This window comes from Chelmon rostratus, chromosome 16, assembly GCF_017976325.1.
Source record: "Chelmon rostratus isolate fCheRos1 chromosome 16, fCheRos1.pri, whole genome shotgun sequence".
Classification (NCBI taxonomy): Eukaryota; Metazoa; Chordata; class Actinopteri; order Chaetodontiformes; family Chaetodontidae; genus Chelmon; species Chelmon rostratus.
Window position 1 is genome coordinate 13,649,755 of NC_055673.1, and position 16,632 is coordinate 13,666,386.

The following is a 16,632-nucleotide window of genomic DNA, read 5'->3' on the forward strand; positions in this document are numbered from 1 at the left end:
TGTCTTTATCTCCCTCACCAAATGGGACACACACACACACACACACACACACACACACACACACACACACACACACACACACACACACACACACACACCGGGTGTGAAAGATCTTTACTTGAGTAAAAATACTAATATCACACTGTGAAAATACTGCACTATAAGTTAAAGTCCTGCATTCAAAAACTTGCTTAAGTAAAGGTATCATCAGCTAAATTTACTTACATCAAAAGTAAAAGTAGTCATTCTGCAGTAAAATGGTCTCTGTCAGTGTTTTCCTATCATATATGATGTTTCTGGATTAATACGTGTGCTGTATTAATGTGTCTGTTATATCTTACTGCTGTAGATGTTGAAAGTTGAGCTAATTTTAACTACTTTGTGTACTGTTGGAAAGTTTAATCTACAGCAATGCATAATTTTCTATAAGATCATATGTTTGTGGAGTCGCTGGCCTGTGAGAGCCACACATCTCTAAAAGGTCAATTTTCCATCAGTTCAACAAACAGGCCTGTTTTCAGCTGTGTGACGATGCTGTTTCCAGCTCATCCAAGAGGGTTTTTAAATAGTTAATTTAGCTTAAGGAGTAGGATGATCTCTCAACCCATGAACTTGAGTTTATCAGAAAATTCTAAACCAAAATCACCTGATCTGACACAAAGATTTCTCTGGACAGAAAGGGTATGAAATATTGTAATCTGGGTTTGGGTTAGGACAATATTTCTTTAAATATTTATTCATTTCATTTATTCATTTAATAAAAGCAGGCACCTCACATTTTCTTACTTAAGTACAAGTAAATATACTTAGTTGCATTCCTCCACTGACACACACACACACACACACACACTGTCTAACAGAGGTAAGTCTGGCCTTGCAGCGGGGACAATAAAACTTAATTAGACTTTTATGCTCAAAGGATCAGCTCCATTTGGGTGTGCTGAACCTAAGGTCCCTTTTTAGCCACTGGGTGTTAGTTCGTCTTTAAAATAACAACGCAGAGTCAGTGTGATGCTGTTCAACACAAACACACACTTCCTTACATTTGTAACATTCAGGCGAGGCCAGCCAGCGCGTCTCAGCACCCCTCAACAGCAGCTCTTGCATCCTGCCCCCTCCTCTCTCTGGCTCTCCGTGTAAAGGAGCAGTCCGGCGGTCTATCTGACCGCTTTTGCCCCCCAGGAGTTTGAGCCGTGACGTATTTGCCAACACCGACACGCGAGTTTTCGCACCGGCGCTCCATCTGCTCGCGAGAGCGACCGCTCGGAGGAGATAAACTGCGCCCCGCTCCCGCGCCGCTCCGACTGCGCTCTTTCCGCTGCGCCCCCTGCACTGGACAACAAGCTCACCTACCCTCCTGCTCAGTCCACCTCTGACCACCAGGAGGGACGCTGCTCCCCGCCGTCACCTCCACCTGGAAGTTTTTTGGGCACGTTTTCCAACACAAAAAAGTGAGATTTGGCCAACAGCCGAGGGCGCAAGAAGATGCTGGATCATTGTAACCGAACTGTTCTATCGCTGCTCTTTGGATGCCTGGCTTGTCTCGTGCTGACCTCTGTGAATGCAGACGGTAAGTTAATATTTCCCGCTATTGTGATAGAAGAAAATTTGAGAAGATACTGTAAAAATGTTTATTCCCAAGCATGAGCTTTTATTGGCATATTACATGTGTTTCCATCATGAAAGTTAAGGTATACAGTGATGCGCCAACCGTTACTCAGAGCTAACGGAAGCGCGCGCGAACATTTGGCACCTGCCTTGTCGTGTCGTGCGTTTCTTAATCACCGCCAGTGAGCCCATGGACGTTTTTTTCTCTAGAATGAGTGTTTCATGCAACATTTGAAAAGCCTTATGCATCTGACAAAGCTGTGCGTAATGGATTCATCTTCACCTCAAACTTTAATAACAGGTCCAAACATTTAGAAGGTTTAACTCTTTAACAGAGGAGCACCTTTTCTTTAGTGTTTGTGAACCGTAATGATGTGATAATGAGGTGATAATGAATGTGTCCTGTGATGCACTATGTAGATCACACCTTTAACCCAGTGCTGTGTCAAGTGTTAATATTGTTTTACATTGTGAAATGTGCTGAGAACTCTCATAATAAGCAGTTACCTCAATTAGACTGATTTATTAATTGATGTTGCACACCTGCATTTGTACTCTATTGACAAGAAACATGATAAAATCTGAATTATGGTACGTGTAATAGATATAGATTTTGGTATCAGGCTCAAAATTCATTTTTGTACATTGCTGTTGTCGTGCTCTTGGAGTCAGTGGCAACTGTGTGTCAAGTCGTTCCAATGGATGTCCAAAACCCATATCAACAAAAATAAGTTGCGCTTAAAATCCATTTAAGCACAAATATAATCTAATATATTTCCCCTAAGATCAATAACAGGCCTTTAAGCTTTCCTTTTTCTCATCTTGCAGTCATGTTCAACTAAAATGTAGGTGATTGTGAACAGATGAATCTTTCTTTTGTCTTCATGTAAGGCTCATGACACACTAATATTAGATGTTAATAACAGGTAATAAGTTTCAGAGGTTTTCCTCTTTCTCCCTGCTGTCTCTCCCCTCAGGTCGAGTGTTCGTGTTGGACCTGAGGAACTCCTCCGGCCTGCAGGGTTTCAGAGACGCTGAGCGGGCTTGTGCCTCCCGACATGCCCGCTTGGCATCGTCGGCGGAGCTCCGCCATGCTGTGGTGGAGTGCTTCTTCTCCCCGTGCACCCGTGGGTGGCTCTATGGAGGCACAGTGGGGTAAGTAAAGAAGCATTCGTGTATGTAATTGATTGTGCATGAGGGTGCTCATTGTTTTAGGGCACATGCAGTCGACTTGAGATTTCTAAAGATGTCAGAGGTCAACTTGGCGAGTGTGCTTGTGTGTGTGTGTCTGTCTGTGTGTGTGTGTGTGTGTTTGACGGAGGTCGCAGGAATGGATGAAAGAGAAAGGAAATGAAGGCATCTGTGGCAGTTACAGAGAGAGTGGGAAGATAGAAGAAGAGACACATTTCAGGGGGAAAAGAGAAAAAAGAGAGGAAGAGAGGGAGAAAGACTCCTCTGTTCCTTCCTGGAGGAGGAGGGAATTCTGAACCGGGGTGTCATGTCGACAACTGCCCCCATTTACACCTCTCATCTCCACGGTAACATGACACACAGCTTCCAGAGACAGGAACAGAGATAGACAGGCAGACAGACAGAGCTGAGGAAGATGAGTACACCTTTCCGGGCAGGTGCTTGATTGGCAACTCGTATGCTGAGCAGTAATTGCAGAGTTAACACAGAAAGTACTGCAGTCGTCCTGGTCTATGTGGTTTTAAATATAAGGTGATTTCAGGCCTGCAGGATGTGTGGTGTTCAGTATGACATGAATGGTGGTATGGAGCTGGAGCTTTTAAAAGTTGAGCTGAAATATTGCCCTAAATCCTTCTAAAGTGAAATAATTTTATCTAATTCTGTATTTGTTTATTGAAAGTAATTCCTAAAACATATTATTTCTCTCCTTCAAAGTATCAACAACAACAACAATCAAATAGAACAAAACAGACACATCTATTTAACCCAGCTTTTAAACGTGTTGCAACTAATGATTATTTTCATTATCCATTAATCTGCCAGCTGCTTTCTTGATCAACTGATGACTCATTTAGCAAAAAAATGACATCATTGTTTGCCAGAGCCCAAAGTGATGTCTTCAGTACCCAATCCTAGATAACAGAGAAAAGCAGCAAATCCTAAAAGTTTTACAAGCACAAAAAAGACAAAAGAAAAAAAGGAGTAAGAAACAAGACAAAGAGTACACATAGAAGCTCTGTAAGGCTAGCCTACGTAAGATTAGCTGAATGCTAATACTAACAATCTTACATGCTTATATACACATGACAATGCTAAAATGCTCTTGTTTGGCAGGTATAATATTTACCATGTTCACCATCTTATTTTAGCATGTTAGCTAACATTTGTTAATTAGAATATCTGGTCTTAAACCAAAGCATCAGACAAATGTAAATTTTGGCCTGATGATGGCGCAAATCAAAGTTATTATGATTCACCCTGAGGGGACATGAACGTCTGTACAAAATTTCACAGTAGCCGCTAGCGTGGCTAATGCTAACATGGCTATTGCTAATAAGGCACCAGATAGATGCAGACTGAACAATTCTAAGTGCCTTAACTATATTAAATGGGCTAACTAATATAAGATGATACATTTATGTTAAATTATAGTTTATTATGTTATGACTTAGACAGTATATAATGTCTGGAAAACAACTCTTATTTTCCTAAATCATTAGTCGAAGGAAAAAAGATCACAAAACTAAACCTGCTTCAAAATGGCGGCTGCCCTGAGAAAGACGAAAGCCCGGTCAGAGGAAAAGATGACACGCGCTCTCCTCTCTACGTGCTGGCCAGCGGACATCAGCTTTCACACCCGCTTACCATGTTTGACAGTGTGTCATACATCTGTGGCTCTGTCTGTCTAACCTCATCACCAACACCCACCTTTCAAGCCTTTTCTGCCTGGACCCCTTCTCCTTCTGCTGGGTAGGTGAAGAAAATGGAGGTTAACATGAAAGCAGGCCAGAGGTACATCTCCGTGTCCGGTGTTGCGTCATAGACGCTTTATCTTTGTTATTGTTTCCTCATATTTACATTTCTTTTTATCATTCTTCCTTTCCTGTCTGCTCCCTGTATGGCTGCCGGTTGTAGAATATTAGATCCTTTGACTTATAGAGAGAATTGACTCATATTACAAAAAACAGTGGGTATGTAAAGGCAGCAGCAGGTGTTGTTGGAGCGGTTATTTCACCATCTATCAGTATACTCTGTTATATATGGGTGAGATTAATATGGAGCGTGTCTCCTTTGATATCTCTCACATTTTATTCTTCATGTTTTTTCCTTGATTTAATTAAAACAATCTAAATGCTAGTAATGTGATGCAGAAATAGAGTTTTAGAGTTTTAGAGCACCTGTTGACACTCATCATGGTAGAATAACAACATGAATATATGTGGTCCACCTGACAACGGACTTATGGCAGTGGAGGTGACTTAACTTTTGCAAGCATTCATTGAAAAAACGTTAACGTGAAGGTGTGTTTCCAAAGGGCGAAGTCGCTTGCTGTGGACCTTTGTTTCATGATATCCCCATCCGTTTGTCTGCCTTTTAACTGTATACTTTCAGTTACGTATACAGTTAAAACACCCAAACATGAACAAGTGAACAGAACCTTTTCAAAGGTTTTTTTTTGTGAGGCTGCCATGTGCTGTCACTTATTTCTGTGTGGTGCCAGTTAACCTTCATTCTGCATTGACATCCTTTCTAGGTCTGTTGCGTAATAACAAGTGCTTCTCAGATTGACTCTCCTCCTTTAACGTCCTCCTCTTACCTGTCAGTCATAGATCTGTTACCCTGGTAACCAAACACAATAATCCCAGCAGACTGAATTAAGGTTCAGTTCCATACAACACAACCACGCACCTTGGACTTTTTTTCCCCCTGCGATAGTTGTGTCATGTAAGGTGAGGGTTTTGAGAAATGATTCTCTGGTCAGGTGGAGTGTTTCCTGCCCATGATAGAGATCAATCCCTCTCTCTTACACACACACACACACACACACACACACACACACACATACATGTACATATACATCATGTTTCCATCATTTTTGGGTACATGACATTGACTTCCATTCATTTCCTGGAGACTTACCATAACCATAACCACTACTTGCCAAACCCTAACCCTCACCTAAACCTAACCCTAACCTTCAACCCATGTCTTCACCCTAACATTTATTGATTCATGTTATGAGAACATGTGTTTTGTCCCTGTAGAGAAGGCAAGTTCTCACAATATGACTGTGTAAATAGACTTATGTCCCCACAATACACATCCACACACACACACAGATGCCTGCAGGAGCTACAGTTTAATGTGAAAACAGTCTTTGTGTTTTTTTGTCTCTCTCAGAGTGTTTTCTTGGCGATTTCTGTCTCTCTCTCTCTCTCACTCAGACTTTTGTCCTTATAAGCTGAAGTTAGCATGGCACAAGCATGCCGTATGACTCACACCGCTACTCTCAGTCTCCCTGCACTGCCAGTCAAATTCTTTCCAATTACTGATGCTTTGATTAACAGACTCACACACATGCCCACATTCAAGTCTGCGGCCATTACCTTTTTCGTTTAATGATGCTTGACTAAGAATATTACCGGTCAAACCTGTTATGAATGAAAGCGCAATATGTCTGACTTTTAATGATGTTTCTGAGCTCAGCCAGACTGATTGGTGCTGGGAGCTGCTATGGGAACATTATGTGATTGGCCTGGGAAGTCTGAGTCAGCCTTATCTGGTGCTTTTGGATGACAAATGGGTTAACGATGCTATAAACATTGATGTGGCAACAAAAATAGACTATTTACGCAGCGTTTTTTGCCACTGGGGCTTGTAGGCGTTGTGTACTGACTCTATTATTTATTTGGTCCCTGTGGAAAGTGTATTATATTAAGTCCCTAATGTTATGATTGTTCTATAAGAGGTTGGCAGTAACTTCTGGCTTGTGCATGGGAACATCTGTTCACAATGTGCCGTTGTGTGATAATGATGTGCCCCAGACTACTACTGCTGATACAGCAGCATGTCTGAGCCATGATGTGTGTTCCTGGACTCTGATGTCAAGCTGTAATAATATTTGAATAAGCAACGGATCAGTCAATGACCAGCGAGCAGCAAGTACTGCACATATCTGTCCATGTGTGTCGTCATGTTACTTGTACACATAGTGTATATAAACCAGAGCTGCGGCTTTACTATGATATTATTCAGCAGGAGTGGTAGTCTCTGCAAGTAGTATCTGTAGTTTAATCAGTCGTGGAAGAAGTACTTATGTAAATGCACCAACACATTAGTGTAACAATGCAAGTGAAAGCGCTGCATTTATAATCTTAATTGAGTATTTTCACTCTTTGACTGTTACATTATTATAAAAGACAAGCTGCTACATATTCTTGTCCACTGGTTCCCAACCTGTGGTATGGGCCCCTCCAAAAGGTCAAGAGATAAATCTGAGGGGTTGTGGGATGATTAATGTGAGAGGAAAGATGAAAATACAAGCTTCTGCTACATAAATCTATATTAACTTTTTGGACTTTTTTCTAGTTGTGCTCCATGTACCAAGACCTTACCACAGCGGCCCACTTTCGATCCTAACGTGGAGTCTTTCGCTCCATGTCATCCCCAAATACTCGTCGTTTCTGGTCTCTTCCCAGCTGCACTATCGAATAAAGGGAAAAAGCCCCAAAATAAAATAATACACTGGATTATTTTGCCACTTTGGGCTTCAAACAATTATTGAAATGAGGAAACATCTCTTTGGCGGAGCTCTTAGAAACATAAATAATCTGAAACATGACAAGCGGACTGAACTACTTGCTGCAAACTGCTGGTTTAACCATTTACAATAAATTGTATTTTATTATATATGTTTTCTTAATCTGAACAGAAGGTAGTAACTGAAGTCATCAGATGAATGTAATAGAAAAAACAGGTCCATATTATCACCTGAAATGTAGTGGAGTAAAAGCATAAAGTAGCATAATAAATACCACAAAATTGTACTTAAGTACAATCCTGGAATATATGTACTCAAGTGCCAGATGTGTACTTAAGGGAGAGTGTTTCTGTGTCTGTGTGGTGTGTGAGTGTGAGAGTGTGTTAAAAGTAAACACACTGGGTTTAATTATGACCACCCTCTATCCTAGAGTCCCTCGGGGGTGCTTAAATGCTTCGCTGTAGGCCATTTGCTCTCGTAGTGTCATTGAAATTAATGAGTGTGTTTGTGTGAATCCAATGTGATTGTATCTATTTATCTATTGATTTGTAGGACCACAGTGTGTAATGTGGTGGGCAGTGCACTGAAAGCAGTGGATGTGAGAACAGAAAATGCCACAGAGCATGCTGCACACCTGGATGCCTTCTGTATCAAAGACAAAGGTCAGTAAACACACAAACAGAGATAAAGTATAAACCTGTGGTCGAGATATGAATGGATGAGCTTGGTGTGCACAGAATGTGTGTGTGTGTGTGTGTGGTGTCTTTCCTGAGGTATTTACTGAGGTGTGAAAGAGGTTTTGTTCCTGCGTTCCTTCAGTCTGCATCTCTACCTTCAACACCCTCCATCCTGCAAGTATGTGTTTGTGTTTGTGTTTGCTCACCATTTCTTACTCATGTCTGACATTACATACCAATGTTTCTGCCTCCTCATGAATATCTGAGCGTGTGGTGTGTAGGCAATGACATAACCTGATCCATTAATGTACGTAAGCTAAATTTCACACACCTATTCCACTGGCGTGGACCTGAGAGGGGTGGGGGTCAGTCGCTGGTTGGATCGGATTATTATTGGACGGCACACAGAAGAGATCTCTCGTCCTTCCTCATAAACAGTAGAGCTACTGTGGATGTTTATATACCACACGCCCAGAGGCTGGAACAAACACCCTGCTGTGGGGAAAATGAACAGTACAGATCCACTTAGAGCTTCAGTGGCATGGCTGCAGTTCTGGTTATGTAGCTATGGTTATTGTTATGGTAGGAGGTTTGGAGGTGTAACGTGTCTTGATAGCTCCATTATCAGGGCAACACACAATATAAGCAATTTGAAAATTACATTTCAGTGCATGAAGTCAATTCTGTTGGCTTAAAATTGTTTTAAAACACCATTTTACATTTTTAAGTGTGTTTACTGTAAGCGCTGTCTACTGTGTGTGTTTCACCAGATATTTTTCAAAAACATACCATAGTTTCGTGGTATTTGGTGTGTTTTTGTACTTTGTAGACATTAGTTTCAAATAATTGTAGCACCAAATGATGAAAATCTTGAGGTATTTCTAATCATTTGTAGTGCAGCTTAGATCTTCCTTAGTTTTCTACAATATTACTTAATTGCTGTCATGATACTGAGTGATTCCTTTCTTTACAGATGATAAACAATAGTACATTAATGTTATAACATAACGGCTATGCATTACTGTTCAGTTCTGCAAAACAATTGACAGCATGAAAGGAATGAAAATGGATCAAAATAATATTTATTTGATTTATTTTGGAAAATAGTTGGCAGTAATGTAATGGATAGTGATTTGTAGTGACTCGACTAAAACCTGCAAAAAAGCCCCAAAACACTTGATTTTCATTGATTGATGTTGCAGTAAGTAGCAGCTGAATTTATTATTAAAAGGTTTTATTTTGGAGAGCAAATAAGATAACTGAAAACTGACATTTTTGAGACAAACTACATGTTGTTTATTTGTACATGTTATGTCAAATAAACTGTGTTGCCTTGGTATAATTGCCATAAAAAATTAGACCAGACTCAACACAATACGTAGCCTTTATCTCATCCCAGAGGCATTGTTAGTGGTTGTGTTCGTCAAAATTACATCCACATTTTCCACAAATCCCATTGCTTCCTGTCCTTTGAGGCGCTCTTATCTCGTTCTGTGTACAAATGGGACAGTGATGCTGTAAAGCTGGATAATAATAATGAGCCGTGTTTCATTAACCACACTGTGTAATATTGAAGAGGGATTGCATCATCTTCATCTAATACTTTGTTTAACACCTCGAAACATTTATGCTCCACTTTGTATGTCGAATGCGTTTTTTTTTTTAAGATTACATACATCTGTTTGTCGTTGACAGGTGTGCCGTGTGGTGACCCACCATCCTTTCCTAATGCCCAGTTACAGGGGCACTCTGGGTATGAGATGGGAGATGAGCTGCTGTACACATGTATGCAAGGTTACGTGATGCCCAGTGGGCACAGAGCCTTCAGCCTGCTGTGTGATAGCTGTGGAGAGTGGTATGGACTGGTGGAGATATGTGTCAAAGGTAAGTAGGTGTTTGAGCTGTTTATGTTGGAGAGTGGGACAGAAATGGAAAGAGGCAGAAAAAGAAAGAGAAAGCCCCCCTTTTGCTTGACCTCTTGAGGTCTGACCTTGACCGGAGACCATTCTGAGGTCAGCCTCCTCACTTCTTGCTTGTTAGCTCCCATTGTTGTTAGGTGGCTGGTGCTTGGTCCCTGGCTTTTGGAAAACAGAGTCTCAGTTGTGAGTTGGGATGAAAATGGCTGCTATGACACCTCAGTGTGACATGCCATAGTGTGGCTCAGTTCATAGCAGAGGGAGAAGGGGGCAAGAGCTGTCTGTGCAGGCAGAATGCCAGGCCTGTGTCCAATGTTAGGTAACAGAGTCATAGTAATGTTTGTGCTCAGTGGTTCCTGAACTGGCCCAAGATAGATCTGAGGGATTACAAGATAATTTACAGAGATAACCAAGAAAAAATAAATTCATGTTCTTGTGACATAGTGGATACTTTCACCAGTCAAGCCTCTAGAAATCCTTTAAGTGAGGAGGCTATAATCTGTGAGGAAGGGTTAAAAGTAGACATTGCTTTACTTTCACTGAGCAGTTCGACATTTTGGGAAACACTTTAATTTGCTTTCTTGCTCAGTGTTAGATTAGAAGATTGGAATCCGTCTTTGTGGAGCCAGCAGCCAGTTGATGTAGCTTAGTTTAAGGACTGGAAATAAAGGAAAACTGCTGGCCTGGTTCTGTCCAAAGGAAACAAAATCTGCCCACCAGCACCTCTCACTAACAAGCTCACTAACTAACATGTAATATCAAGTTTAACAGTGTCCCTGGCTGTCGCCATCTTGGCAGTGCCTGACTCCACTACTAATCCCAAAATGGGCAAAGAGGTGGCACATGGGTGGAGCTGAGGAGGGCCAAATGAAGCCTGGTTGCTGATGCTGTTGGTCAAAGCAGCCATGCCAATAATTATGAATAGCTTGAAATAATTTAAATGAGTGAGTTATATAAATATTCACTCCCCTTGCAATTTGGCTATAGAGACCAAAACTGTTTTTTGTACCAGGCTGAACACATGTTTCTTGCTTTTTGAGCCAGCCTCATGTGGCCATGCTAGGAACTGCAGTTTTTGGCACATCCATATTGGATTAATCTTTCAGCCACAGAGGATACCGCTTGCTTTAGGCCATAAAAAAATTGAAGTGTAAACCTGAAATGTTGCGGTGTTATGGGGAGCTCAGTGCCAGAGTATTTCATGGCAGAGGGAAATGACTTTCTGAAGTGTCTGCTGGTTGCAGGGAAACCTCAGAGTAACTGGACTTTAGAAAGTCATTGGTCATGATCAGGAAATAATGAGCTTTATAGGTGATGGCAGGCTTTTATATGTTTGGACAGAGCAAGGCTAGCTGTGTCCCGCTGTTTCCATTCTTAATGCTGAGCTAAGCTAACTGGCTGTAGCTTCATATTGAACGAACAGATACAAGAGTGGCATGAAATGTCTCATCTGACTCTTGGAAAGAAAGCAAATAAGTGTATTTCCCAAAATATCAAAGTGTCAAATGCCTCTGTAAATATTTGAGTTGAGTTGTAGTATCATGAATGTTGAGATTTCGTTGAATTTTGTCACCTGATCAAGTAACGTGTCCCTGTTGTGTTTCTGCAGACAAGACTGAAAGTCACATAGACTATGAGGACAAGTTCACAGATTCCTATGGAGAGGCAGCACACCACAGTGAGAGGCCAGAGGAGGCTCGTGGTGAGGTGTATGAGGAGGTGCACGGAGCTACATACCCTGAGGGGAAAATGAATCAGGAGCAGCAAGAGACGAGTTTCAGTGTTGATGTCAGGGAGGAACATCAGGACCAACATAGAGAACAAGAAGTGGGAGGGAGAAAATTTGACGGAGCTGTAGAAGAAGGAGAAAAAGAGGTGGACCAGGCTGCTGAGGACTTTATAGGACATCCAAGCTGGGAGCAGGAGAGGAGGGAGGTGGTCATGACTGATGCAGCTGCAGCTACAGAAGCACCTGTCTCTATCCTCTCCCAGAAACACCTCTTCTGGTTCCCCTCCGAGGCCTTCCAGGATGAGGGACATCCTGTCTCCACCAATCCAGTCACACAGACTACACAGAGAGCCTCAGGTGCCCAATCAGAGGAGAGTAAAGAGCACGAGAGCCAAGAAAGGCACCACCACCAGCATCCCATTGATGGAGATGACCATGATCACAATCCAGACAGCTATGATGATCACGACACAGATGACCAAGATGATCATGATGACAGCAACCATGACGACCTGGATGCCCATGACAACAGCCACCAAGTTGGCGGTCACCAGGACGAAGATGACCATGATGATCCTTTGAAACATTATATTCCAGCTCAGCATGATCATCTGGATAGACAGGACCACCATGAAAATCATGATGACCACGATGACCATTATGACATGGGTGAACATGAGGAGGACCGTGATCACATTCGCTACGGCAGCCAGGAGTATGATGATCGAGATGATACTTACGATGAACATGAAAGCTTTGAAGATCACGACGATGTGACTGAAGATCATGGTGACGATGATCGAGAACATCCTGATGCCTCGAAGGAACATCCAGACCATGATGACCATGATGATGGCAAGGAGCATTATGACCTGGAGGAGGACGATAATGACCATTACACTGATCACGATGATCACGATGATCACGATGATCATGAACACGATGACCATGACAGCTACGACGATCATGATAGCCGTGAAGATGTTGATGATCGTCAACATGTCATCTTTTCTATAGCAACAGATGAACATCAGAATGTCACTCAGAAGGGAGACGGAGGAAAGGCCACCACAGATGAGACCTGGCTGGACGGCTACCCTGTTGTTCTAGCAGAAACCGAAAATGGGGACTCCACAACAAAAAGGGTAAGACCAGAGGATAGAGAAAAGGGGACAGCAGACAGACCCAATGACGTGGAAGCTGGTCGACCCGCCTCATACACCAGCTCACCAGAGGTGCACGAGCCTCCCACCACAGAGCCTGCCTTAGAGCAAGGGAGAGTGAAGAAGATGTGGCCTGGCTTCATCCCCACGGCTGCTCCCTCCCCTGACCGCTCACAGCCCTCAGACTCCTCCATATACCCTGACAGCCAGGACTATGACACACAACAAGCAGCTCCCACACACTCCTGGCTTGGTGACCTCACTGAGCACCCCTTCCTCGATCACCACCCAGCTCCACCGGTGCACAACGGTGATATCCTAGTGGAGGAGCACACTGTGCGCAGCCTGCCCGGTGAGACTGGCGAGAGGAGTGAGATGGAGGGAGAGCTGGGGGAAAACATCTGCACAGGTGAAAACTGCCCCCCTCCGAGCTCCTCGAGTCGAGGTCCCACGGTGGCAGCCATAATTGTGGTGGTGTGTGCTGTGGCGGCGGCGGTCATTGTCGGGGTGTGGTGTTACCGACGGCAACAGCAGAAGAGCTCAATGTACGAGATGAATGGGAAGGGCCAAAGTCAGACCAGACAGGGCCAACACATAGAGATGCAGCAAAAAGTTTAAGAGTGAGAGGTGAGGAAAGAGGGGCACTGATGGAGGACAGAGACTTTTAGGAGGGATGGGAAGATTCAGATGAATTAGAGAGGAAAGCACAGTCCCTCATCTTGCTTGAAAATACTGCATAATTGAAGATTTTGGGCTGGTATGAACAGATTTGAAGAGTGAACCCTTGCCTTAGTGATGCAGAGAATTTTGTAAACCAGTAAGATCTGATGTAATGAAACCTGAGTGAAACAAGATGGTAGCAGTCCTGCCTGTCCCACTCATCGATTTCAAAGAATTTTACCCATCTTTGTTGTACCCCCCCCCCCCCCCCATCATTTTCAAAGCTCTGACATCTAGCAGGACAGGTGGAGGGGCTGTGTGTGGACTGGATCAACTCCAGGAACTGAAAAATGAGATTATGAGGAAATGACCATGTAGGAAAACCACAAGAAGGCATGCCTGCCCACCTGATTATATGAACTGAGACCTCCAAAGTTCTTGGACATTGTGGTAAAGATTCTCTGTTACCTTGCTGTTGTTTTTGTTGGCTTCGTTTGTCGTTGATTTAGCTGTATTGTTCTTGATTTTTAATCTTTTGTGTTGGATTGAGTGTTGTGTTAATGAAAAAATTGTTTTCCACTTGTTGATACATGACAACAGCGCTGAAGTTCAGAACACTTCAGATCATCGCAGCAGATTTAGGCTGGTTGTCCCAAGTAAACAAACTGCCTTCTGTCAAACCAGTGTGAACAGAAAAATGATGATGATGATGGTTAGACCAGATTAGAGAGTCGAATGAGCGGTTTGTAAGTGTGAGAAAGAAAGATGACAGGTGAAACATTTTAAGATCTGTTGGTTTTGACAGTCGGCTGGTAAAAGATGTAGAGCGGGTGTCCACACTGCAGACTCAGCCCCTGTGTGTGTGTGTGTGTGTGTGCATGTGTGTGTGTGTGTCTCAGGTTGGTGCAATCCGCCCGTCAGTGGTGCGTCGTGTTTGCTGGCGGCATTCAGGCCAACCAGAGATCAAACATTGTGATGCTGCCATGGTAACAGAGAGAAACTGAGATCAGAACCCCCAGTGTTATAGTTATACAGTTCCAGTCAAATGTTTGGACACACCTTCTCATTCAATATGTTTTCTTTATTTTTATTATTTTCTGCATTGTAGATTAATACTGAAGTCATCAGAAGTATAAAATAACACATGGAATTATGCAATAAATAAAAAAATGCAAACAAAGCAAAATAGGTTTAGAGTTTAGCTTCTTCCAAGTAGCTACCTGGTGCTAACATTAGTCACCTGGAATGCTTGAATGGGGTTCCCATAGATGCTCAGCAAATCACTCTTACTCATCACCCTGTGGTCCAACTCATTCCCAACTGTCTCCGTTGGGTTTAAATCTGCACAAACGTTTGCACTGATGATCCCAAAGCCTTTAAGACCCCACTGATTAACCTTTGGCAAACCGTATCTGTTAAATGAGAAGGTTTCCAGGTGAGTAATGAAGCTGCTTGAGAGAATGGTGGCTCATGATGGCTTTTTTGAAGAATCTAAAAATATAGAACATGTTTTGGTTTGTTTAACACTTGTTTGTTGGCTAATGAAAATAAAGAAAAACCATTGAATGAGAAGGTATGTCCAAACTTTTGACTGGTACTGTTAAGGATTAATAAAAGTCTACATATTACGACGGTTTTGGTTGTTCAATGAAAAATGTAATTAGATTAGTAAGCCTGTGACTTTGGGGTAGAATTAGGGCTGGACCACATGCCCTAAAATGTATATCATGATAAATTATTACTTTGACTTTTATTCTAAATTCAACGGTAAATATTTTTTCAATACATCAATGGATTATATTTCCTGCTGTTGTCCAGATAAATCACAGGCGTATCTGGACTGGGGGAGGGTTTGTTTATTTAACAAGAGGTTCGATATTGTTGACTGTAGTTATTTTAATTTTAAATTTGGAAGTTCAGACAGCTTGCTTATTGAAAAACTGCTATATGAGTAAACTTAGTTTGGTTAGAAATTCATAATGTGTGTAATTTTCCAAATTTGGTTTATCGTCCAGTCCTAGTTCAAAAAATGAAGGATTTTATAGTCGAATATAGTTCCGTATGATTGTGTGATATTTAGACTCCTGGTGTTTCCGTACTGTGTCAAATACTTGAGAGCAATGTCAAATGTTAGGGGGGAAAAAAAGCTCATTAAAAGGTGCAAATGTAAATAAATTCATGTAGCCACAAGAAGGTTTAAACTTAGATGTTAGAGTTTGTAATTCTGTTGACGTACAAAATGAATTATATGAAGATAACTTACATAGAAAGTGCTTCACTTGTAAATGTGGAAGTGGGTGGTGGCTTGTACATGAGGCGGCTTTACATCCAGTGTTCACAGCTGATTTCAATAATTATTGACTTATTCCAAATGAATCAAAGCATTTTCACCCGTGTTTTTTATTTCTGTATTGTAGTGTCTGAAACTGAATTGACTGAATGTCCTCATGTGGTGGGGGACTTGGGGAATGAAGTTGTCTATATGTTTCTGTATATATGAACTGTAATAACTTGCTGTACATGCAGTACTGTAGCATTACTGGTGTGTGGGGAATAAATTTGACTTATGTTTCTTCACTAAGACAGTCAAGCACAGTTGATAGTAGACATTACCTCTGCATGTCTTACACAGGGTCAGCTCATCTCCACTTTATTAAAAAATCTATTCTGCTGCCTTTTCCCTCACCTACTATTGAACACTGCTGTTCAAACACAAGTACTGTACTGTGATAACATAAATAAAGACCACATTGTTCATTATCAAGCAATGACCTGGCATACACGCCAAATGATGCACGACTGTGGACTGATCCTAATCATCAAAAATGTTACAGAGATCACCAGATTTATGTGAAAAAACATGATAAATCTTAAGGGAAGCAAAAAGAAAATGACTTTTTTCCCACATTGCTGACTCTCATTCACATGATGCTGATATTCCTCATGTCTCTTTCTTCTTCATCTCAAACAGCCTGATGTGTGTGATGTCAGGATGAAATGTGTACTGTGTATGTGTTCGCTAAGTCACAATAAACTCCTGAACATGTGGTTTGAACCCTCAATTTCTATTTTTATGACCCTCAGGGTCAAACGGACACATTCATTGGCTTGTCACAGGTGTGACTTTGACCTTGACTCCTCATAATCA

General features: G+C 41.9%; 1 protein-coding gene across 1 annotated transcript; it reads left to right on the forward strand.

Moving 5' to 3' along the window:
* Positions 1-1,296: 1,296 nt before the first annotated feature.
* On the forward strand, positions 1,297-16,518 carry susd5 (sushi domain containing 5). The gene is made up of 5 exons (XM_041955512.1): positions 1,297-1,570; positions 2,586-2,763; positions 7,892-8,001; positions 9,712-9,900; positions 11,542-16,518. The coding sequence occupies exons 1-5, from the start codon at positions 1,486-1,488 to the stop codon at positions 13,440-13,442; spliced, it is 2,463 nt and encodes an 820-aa protein (XP_041811446.1). The 5' UTR covers positions 1,297-1,485; the 3' UTR covers positions 13,443-16,518.
* The last annotated feature ends 114 nt before the right edge of the window (positions 16,519-16,632 follow it).